The sequence below is a fragment of the Penaeus vannamei genome, unplaced genomic scaffold (genome assembly GCF_042767895.1).
Source record: "Penaeus vannamei isolate JL-2024 unplaced genomic scaffold, ASM4276789v1 unanchor919, whole genome shotgun sequence".
Classification (NCBI taxonomy): domain Eukaryota; kingdom Metazoa; phylum Arthropoda; class Malacostraca; order Decapoda; family Penaeidae; genus Penaeus; species Penaeus vannamei.
In genome coordinates, this window is record NW_027213923.1 from 55,401 (window position 1) to 65,000 (window position 9,600).

The 9,600-nt window shown below is 42.1% G+C and overlaps 1 protein-coding gene across 1 annotated transcript in view; it reads right to left on the minus strand.

Moving 5' to 3' along the window:
- Nucleotides 1–781: 781 nt before the first annotated feature.
- LOC113811561 (paired box protein Pax-6) overlaps nucleotides 782–9,600 on the minus strand; it is a 66,012-nt gene continuing 57,193 nt past the window's right edge. Inside the window, exon 8 of the mRNA XM_070119953.1 lies at nucleotides 782–3,966. Within this exon, the coding sequence (XP_069976054.1) occupies nucleotides 3,875–3,966 (92 nt within the window). The 3' untranslated portion in view covers nucleotides 782–3,874. The remainder of the gene's footprint in view (nucleotides 3,967–9,600) is intronic.

The following is a 9,600-nucleotide window of genomic DNA, read 5'->3' on the forward strand; positions in this document are numbered from 1 at the left end:
ACGCCCATTCCCATTAATTCAGGCTTGTAATACACGTCCAAAAATATTCTTACATATTTAATTTTTTTCCCGATAGTCATCGCTAAAGAAAGAGGAAAAAAATCAAGAAAGTTCTCTCTTCTTAATTCTTAATCAGTTCCATCTAATTAATAAGTACAAAAGTCTTAAAACATTTCACGATAGAGGGCACAAGAATTGGATGTCAGAAGGTGTTAGTGTTGTGGGCCTGTTTAGCCGTGTGTGGTCTTGCTGGGTCGCTCCTCCCCGCCCCTCCCCGCCCTCCCCGCCCTCCACGCCCTCCTCCCCCTCCTCCCCCTTCCCCTGCCCGCCCCTCTCCCCTTCCCCAGATCTGGCAGGGGGCGGGGGAGGGACGCTGAGGGGGGAAGGGGGAGGGGTGGGGACAAGGGGCTGGGCCATTGAAGGGAGGAGTAAGGGAGGGAGCAGGGGGAAGGGCGTTGAAGGGAGACTGGGAAAGGAAACGGAAGGGGGAAGGGAGCAGGGAGAGAAGGGAGATTAGAGGTACCTAAAGTAAATTTAACAGGAAAAATAGATTCCTATTGAATATACAAAAGGCGCCTATCTGAAATGATTGTAGTGATTTCGTGATTTTTTTAGAAGTGTGAATGAATTATGTAATTGTCTTTTTTTCTTCAAATGATGACATATATGTCGTATTTTCTAGCCTTATTTACAAGGGTTGGTTAGGCCAACATAACACTGTACGCTATTGTGCAGCAGGCTAAGGTGAGGTAAGTCAAGGGTTAATGAAGAATTTGTGCAGTTTCTTTTTTTTACACATATCAGATTCTTGGTAAATATAAAAATATACACGCAAGTTAAAATTAAGTCTCAATCTCTTTTTCCCACATTTTTTTTTGTTTCGTTTTTGTTTTTCTCTCTCACACATATTCACATATAAGGTTCAAGCGTGTTTAAAGAGGATTTGAATGTCTTCGCGCCAAAAAAAACAAAAACAAAAAAAACATAAGTGACTCGTTACTCTACCAACGCCACACCAACCGACAAACTAATCAATTCATTTGTCATTAGACGATGCTTCTAGGCGTCACACCCAGCGACTGGTTTAAAAGGAATAAAGAAAAAGGAAATAATCATGTGTGGAAATGTTACGGAGTCGCGATACTGCAACTTTCGGTAACTTTCGGCCAGCGAATGTAGAAATAGACTACGATGTGTTCAGTACAGCTGCCCTCTATAATAAATTTCAAACGCTCGCTTTTGAGTTTAGTTAATAATGAATAAAATTAATTACGATATTGACGATAACGATAATGATAATGCCAATAGTAATAGTAATGATAATAATGATAACGATAATGTTAATGATAATAATTGCAATAATAATAATGATAATAATAATAATAATAATAATAATAATAATGATAATAATAACAACAATAAAGATAATAAAGAATATTATAAATGATGAAGGCTGCAGAAAAAAAAGAAAAACAGGAAGTGGCATCTCTTTGGTATAACGTCTGACTTTGGCGCCATTTATTTCGTCTATGAATCGGACTATGGGAATATATAATCATATGCATACACAGCTTTCACCAGCGATCAGCTTCTCTGCTACTGTCTAGCATGACCTTATTATGATCGTTAAGATATATACAATACAATGTAGGGATAAATAGGTTTACAAAAATATCGACAAAGGCGAGAGATTCTGAGAAGCGACGAAAATTACTGGCATGAAATCTAAACAATAAAAAAATGGAAGGCTGGCAAAGGACAAAATGTAAAATCAATATTATGCAGAAATCATACACACGGTGCTATGAAAATCCAGCGTCCAAAACCTCAACGATTTAGAAAGAAAACCATAAACAGTGGGAAAACTTGAACATTATATACCTTCCATCCGTTGGAAAATGCTCTTAAACCCAAACGAAAACTAAAAAAAAAAAAAAAGAAACGCGATTTCGTTTTGAATTCAACATAAAATCCTTTATTACGCTTTTTTTTCGTCTTCATAAAAAAGGCAAAAAAAAAAAAGGAGTCTGAACCCATTCACATAACACCAATCAATTAAGGCATGTGCAAAAGACCTGATCAGCGAGTATTTTCACCGTGAACGGTCGCCCTCCGCCGCTCGTCTATTCTGCAAGTGACAGCCATTGAGGCGCCACCACACCACTGCCGCTACACTGGGCACGCTCAACATGGCAATACGCTGTAAAATTCCCACCATGCGCACAGAATGAAGTCTTTTGTCGCTAATTTTATGGGAAATTAGTTTGTGAAATGCGGTGCTATTCAGGTGAAACCAAGTCTGATATCTGATCAGATTGAATTTGGCGTAAGTGCAGTGATATCAATCGCGGGGTAACCCTTGACGGAGACCCTCGTTCGGGCGCGTTAATAGTTTTTATTGTGACGATCACTGGGACGGTGCTATAGTTCTGACTATTATGCGGGCAAGGAAACTAGTGATTAAAAAAAAAAAAATGGCTCAACTCAGGGAGGTCCTTGAAGAAAGAGAGAATGGGGGAGAAAAAATATTTATATAAACGTTCTTGTGGAAATCTCGCAACACGACTTTGTGAGAATATTGGGCAACGGAAACTCGGGTGCAGGGAAAGAGGGGAAGAAGGTCTCGTTTCTGTCCAAAGTTTAGTGGGTTTATGCTATGTTGTGTATATTCATGAAGATGATAACTATGCTACACAATGTACTACACTATACACACCTTGTTTACAGACCTTTATACAGTAATAAATAGGTGTCAGACAACCAGATGTTTTCGCTTTCCGTTTTTTCTTCTGAGTAAAGCGAAAACGACTGGCGACACATTTTTTTTTCGCGCCGTATCTCCTCTTGTCGTAAACCACGCAACCGCATCCCGTTTTCTGTGACTAAATCATTGTTCTGACTTTGGGATGCACGTTGCTGCAGTCAGAGGCGACAGCAACTTATGTAACTAAGGATTAATTCTAAGCTACGAGTATTTTATCTTGATTTTTTTTTTTAGATTCTTAATTACCGATGAATGACAGCATGCATTATATAATAATAATAATAATCTGGTCACAAATGGTATCGACATTTGTACCTAACTGAGGATACTGTGCTACTCTTCGGTCGAGTCCACTTTTGCGCTTCGGAAAGACGTCGAATCATTGGCAGGAGTATGAGCGCAGATTGCACGAGTCGATCTAGAAACTTTGACGTTGTTATCCCTCGAGGGAGGTGGCGATAACAGAGAAAAAGTTGGTACAGCTTCTTCTTACGAAATTCCCTTACTAACACAGTAATGCATTGTGAAACGTGACACTGTCATATTTAATCGTCTGCCCAAAGCAGAATATGGTACAAAAAAACAACAAAGAAACAGGAAAATATAGATGTTCTCGTTCGCACACCGACGAGGCCGACAGTGCAAAGAGCAACACGTGGATTGCAAGTTATATCTCCTCGCATTTTGGTTCAGGAGGAACTATCACTTACGCCAGATCACTGGTAGCAGACGCATGATTACAAAGGAAAAAGAAGAGACAAGAAGAAGAAAAAAAAATCATCATAATCCTATCGATTCACTTTTCACCTCTTCTCCTCCTCCTCCTTCTCCTCCTCCTCTTCCCCCTCCTTCCTTCCTTCCTTCCTTCTCATTTTCCCCATCAGAAGAAGGCTCGGAGAAGAAGAAGAAGAGAGAGAGAGAAAGAGAGAAGAAGAAGAAATACTAAGATATTAAACCAAGTGTCCTTTTCTTGCTTTCTTTTTTTGTAGTCTCTCTCATTGCCTTACACTTGGGAGTATTTTCTTGCTTTTTTTTTTTGTAGTATCTCTCTTTGCCTTACACTTGGGAGTAGTGCGACGCCGTCAGGTCAGGGTCGCGCATCAGAGTCCATCACTGGAGCCTCGGCCAGTAGTTCGCGGCGCTGAGGTCGGGGGTCTGGCTGGGAATCTGGACTGGGACCGACACTCCCGCTGATATCACACCTGTGGGGGAGACGAAGAAGGAGAGGGGGGTGAGATCGTGGGGGGGGGGGAGGCTAAGTTGAATGGCGAGAGGGAGGGAGTGAATGGGAAGGGAGGAGGGAGAGGGAGAGGGGGAAGAAGGGAGGGTGGGGGAGGGAGAGGGGGAAGAAGGGAGGGAAGGAGGGAGGGTAGGGGTGGGAGAGGGGGAAGAAGGGAGGGGGGGAGAAAGTAGGGAGGGGGAAGAAGGGAGGGAGAGGGGGAAGGAGAGAGGGAGGAAGAAGGGAGGGTGGGAGAGGGAGAGGAAGAAAGGAGGGAGGGATGAAGGAAGGGAAAGAGGGAGAGACGGAAGGAAAGAAGGAGAGAGGGAGGAAGAAAAGGATGGAACAAGAGGAAGAGAGGAAAGAAAACGAAATAGAAAGAAGGAGAAATAGGAGGGGGCTGGAGAGAGAAAGATGGAACTAGGAGAGGAAGAGAAAATAGAAACAGACAGACAAACGAAGAAATAAATAGACAGAGAGAGGACGAAATAGTATTGACATCGCAATCAAATTTATGATAATTGAAAAACAAGAAAGATGGAGAGGAAGATGGGAAGGTTAGTCCATCGTTCAGAAGGAATATAAGAGATTCTGAGACAAAGAAAAAAATATATACAACAATAGAAAGCATCATAAATGGTCAAGAATAACAAGGAAAATACTAAATATACCAAGTATTTGAGTCCGAAAATACATTCCAGAATTTAAAAGAAAATAAAAATAAAGATAATAACAAAAAGAAAATATATAAGCCTTTACGCGAAAGTTTTTTTTCTTCTCTTAATCCTAATAATGATAATAAAAAACTATCCACCAGCCACTTCAGAAACAAAACAAAAGTGACCTTGAGTAACCTTAAAAAAATAATAATAATAAAAAATAGAAAATAGAAATAAATAAATAAAATTAATAAATTCATTAAATAAAAACGAGATCAAAACAAGACGAAGAAACCGAGTAATGTCTTCGAGTAAATGTGTTTTTACTGCTCCTTCGACTGAGTACGAGTAACAACCTTTAAACGAGTAATAGAACCCTTGGGCGAGTAATAGAACCTTTGAACGAGGAATAGAAACCTTGAACGAGTAACAGAACTCTTGAACGAGGAATAGAACATTTGAACGAGTAACAGAAACCTTGATCGAGTAACAGAAACCTTGAACGAGTAACAAAACCCTTGAACAAGTAATGGAACCCTTATCGAGTAATAGAACCCTTGGACGAGTAATAGAACCCTTAAATGTTCACGTCACTCTCCCCCCTCCCCCCTCCTCTCAAAATACCGTTGTTTGCGTCTATGGTCAGAGGAAGAGGAGGAATTCGAGGAAGAGGAGGTGGACGAGGAGGAGGAGGAGGGTAAGGGAAGCTCCCCCTTCTCCCCCTCCCATATTACCCCTTCCTCTACCCTCCCCTACCACAACCCCATTCTTTCTCCCTCCCCCAACCACTACTCCATTCTCCCCCCCCCCCTATCACCCCTTCTTCGCACCCCTCCCCCTCAACCACAACCCCACTCTATCCCCTTCATCACCCCCTCACCCACCCCCAACCACTACCCCATTCTCCCCCCCTCATCACCCCGCTCCCCCCTTACCACAACCCCACTCTTCCTGCCCACCCCCCCTATCACCCGTTCTTCATACCCCTCCCCCCCTCCCCTCCTATCACCCCTTCTTCGCACCCCTCCCCCCCCTATCACCCCTTCTTCGCACCCCTCCCTCCCCTACCACTACCCCACACTATCCCCTCTACCCCCCCCCCCCCTCATCACCCCGCTCCCCCCCCCCCCCCCAACTCGCCCACCTGGATAATTTCACATTTCACACCTTGGTTCCTCCGCCGTCTCCTTCGCTCTTGTCTTCCAGAACCTTCGATGAATTTCTTTTTTTTTCTGGTCTTCTTTTCTTTCTTTTTTAAATTCTGTGTTCCTTTTTTTTCGTTTTTTAAAAATCTATTTTCTTTCTTATTTTTTTATTTATTTTCTTTCTTGTTTTTCCTTTTCTATTTTCTTTTTTGTTTTTCCTTTTCTATTTTCTTTTATTTTGGTCTTTCTTATCTTAACTTTTCTATTTTCTTTTATCTATTTTCTTTTTATATTCTCTTATCGTCGTTTCTTTTATTTGTTTTTTTTCTTATTTTCTTTTATCGTCGTTTCTTTTATTTGGGTTTCTGTTATTTTTTGTTTGTTTTTCTTGTTTCTTCGTTTTTCTTCCCTCTCGTTTATTTTCTTTATTTGGGCATTCTCCATTTATATTTGTTTTTTCTTTCTTTCGGACATTCTTTAATTTATTCGCTTCTTCCTTCTTTGTTTATTCGTATTGCCTTGTTTTTACTGCTTTCTCTTTTCTCTTGTTTTCTTTGTTCTTCTTGTGTGTTATTCTGTTAATTTTTTTTTATCCTTCTGTGTTTTTCTCTTATTTTCTTTGTTTTCTAAATTCTTCGAGTTCAGGAATTTTGCCAAGAATGGGTCTATTGAATGCGGTGTGTGTGTGTGTGTGTGTGTGTGTGTGTGTGTGTGTGTGTGTGTGTGTGTGTGTGTGTGTGTGTGTGTGTGTGTGTGTGTGTGTGTTCTGTTATTCTTCTTGTTGTGTGTGTGTTTTGTTATTGTAGTTGTTGTTGTGTGTGTGTATTTTATTATCGCTGTGTGTGTGTGTGTATTTTATTATCGTTGTGTGTATGTGTGTGTGTATTTTATTATCGCTGTGTATGTGTGTATTTTATTATCGTTGTGTGTGTGTATTTTATTATCGCTGTGTGTGTGTGTGTGTGTTTTATAATTGTGTGTGTGTATTTTATTGTTATTGCTATGGTTGTTGTTGTGTGTATATGTATTTTATTATTGTTATTGTTGTGTGTGTGTATGCATGTGTGTGTGTGTGTGTGTGTGTGTGTGTGTGTGTGTGTGTGTGTGTGTGTGTGTGTGTGTGTGTGTGTGTGTGTGTGTGTATGTATGTGTGTGTATCCACGAACGCACACACTCGCCCTCGGTCGCCTCGCAAGAAAACAAACTCGAGACGGTTCTTCTTAAAATATATATATTTTTTATCTCCCATTTCTTTTTATTTATTTTTTTCTCCACGGTTCTTCTTTTAATATATATTTTTTTATCTCCCATTTCCTTTTTCTTTTCTTTTTTCTCCACGATTCTTCTTAAAATATTTTTTTTTATCTCCCATTTCTTTTTTTATTTATTTTTCTCCTTCAGTCCTGCTTCAGAATGCGCGACAACCTTCACGCCCGGGTAAACCTTCATGTTTTTGGAAGATAAATACTTTCCAGAAATAACAAAAAAGAGGAAGAAGGAAAACAACAACAACAACAACAACAACAACAATAAAAGATAATGATACATAGAAAAAGAGAAAATAGAAATTAAAAAATAAGTGAAAATTGACAAAAAAAAAAATGATACAAAGAAAAGTAGAAAATAAAATAAAAATTAAAAAGTGAAAATTGACAAAAAAAAAAAAAAAATGATACAAAGAAAAATAGAAAATAAAAAAAAATAAGTGGAAATTGACAAAAAAAAGAAAATGATACATAGAAAAAATAGAAAATAAAAATGAAAAATAAATGAACATTGATAAACAAATAGAATTAGGTGGGCCATTTAATGCACCGAAAGAGTAAACTATGTAAGTTTCTGATACCGCTGATGTTGACCAAGTTGCTTATCATTGCAACATGAGATTCCTCTTCTTCTCCTCCTCCTCCTCCTCCTCCTCTTCCCTTCCTCCTCTCCTATCCCGTCCTCCCACCTTCTTTCGCGAATGCCAGCCCACCAAGAGACGAAGAAGAAAATGAAGAGGAGGAAGACGAAGAAGGAGAAGAGGAAGAAGAAGAAATAGACGAAGAAGAAGAATCAGACGAAGAAAAAAAAAAGACGAATAGGAATCAGACGAAGCAAAAGAGAAGAAGAATCTGAAGAAAAAGAACAAAACGAAGACAAAGAAGAAAAAAAGAAGACGAATAGGAATCAGACGAAGCAAAAAGAAGAAGAATCAGACAAAAAAAAAAAAAAAACGAAAACAAAACAAAGACAAAGAACAAAAAAAAACAAAAAACAAGACGACGAAAAAAGAAGCATCAGGTATCTAGAGCGGCGATCTTCACGCCCATTCGCTCTCTTGGCCTCATCCTTCGCGCCCTCCCCCGCCCACAACACCGGCCAACAGCTGGTACATTGGCCACCGCCCCATATCGCCCCTGGATCGGTTGCCTCGGCCGTCACACGCTGCTAATGCGAGTGCTGGACCGATCTGAATACGCTGGAGGAAAGAGCCATGGAAAGGTTTTTTTTATTTCCTAATGGCGCTGGAACTTCGGTGATGGGGTCTAGCAGAGGAGGAGGGGGAGGGGGAGGAGGGGGAGGAAGAGGAGAAGGGGGAGGAAGAAGAGGAAGAGGAGAAGGGGGAGGGGGAGGAAGAGGAAGAGGAGGAGGATGAAGAGGGGGACCATGAGGAGGAGGGGAAGGAAGAGGAAGAGGAGGAGGGGGAGGAAGAGGAAGAGGAGGGGGAGGATGAGGGGGACCATGAGGAGGAGGAGGAGGAGGAAGAGAAGGAGGGGGAGGAAGATGGGGACGAGGAGGAGAGCGATGAAGAGGAAGAGGAGGAGGGTGAGGAAGAGGAAGAGGAGGAGAGCGAGGGAAAGGGGGACGACGAGGAAGAGGATGAGGAGGAAAGCGAGGAGGAAGAGAGCGAGGAAAAGGAGGATCACGAGAAAGAGGTTGAGGAAAGCGAGGAAGAGGAAGAGGAGAGCGAGGAAAAGGAGGACCACGAACGAAAGGAAGAAGAAAAGAAAAAAAAAAAAGAGGGAACGAAAAAAAAGAACGTGAGAAAGCAAGAATGAAGGAGAAAACGAAAGACAGAAAGCGCGAAAGGAAGAAGAAAAGAAAGAAAACGAGAGAACGAAAGGAAGGAAGAGAAAAACGAACGAAATAAAGCAAACAAGCAAGAAAGAACGAGAGAACGAAACACAGAAAGAACGAAAGGAAGAAGATAAGAAAGAAAACCAAAGAACGAAAGAGAAAGACCCCCCAAAAACAGAAAAAAAAATCGATCGAAAACCAAGCAAGCAATCAAGAAAACAAACGAGAAAACGAGAAAAAAAAAATATCAAGAAAGAACCAAACCGATTTCGGAAACCCGCCCCGCCACCTCCCGCCCGCGCCGCCATCAGGAGCAGCGTCGTGTCAATCCTCCCGAAGCCCTTGACAGAACAGATTTAGCAGCGCGGACCGGGGGGAGGGAGGGGGAGAGGGGAGGGGGAGATCCGCCAGCCACTTGGGAACTTCGCACGATCCACGAGAGCCCGACATCGACCCACCGCTAATTGTGCAAGTCGAGGGGCTGTTTGCAGAGTCCGCTCGACCGGAAACCATCTGGTAAGGACGGCTGGCTGCGCAGGGCTCGTGGGAAGGAGCAACACTCGACAGTTTTCCATTGTTGTGACTGTTTGACCGCCCCGAATTGGCATCTCCCGGGCGGGCCGCTGTGGAACGCTCCCCGCCCGCGGATTGGGGCGCCGCTGGGGGTGGGGGTGGGTGGGTGGGGAGTGGGGGGGCCTCCGGACGTCTGCGGGAGGCGGAAGTGATGGGATCGCCGCTTTGCTTCGCTTG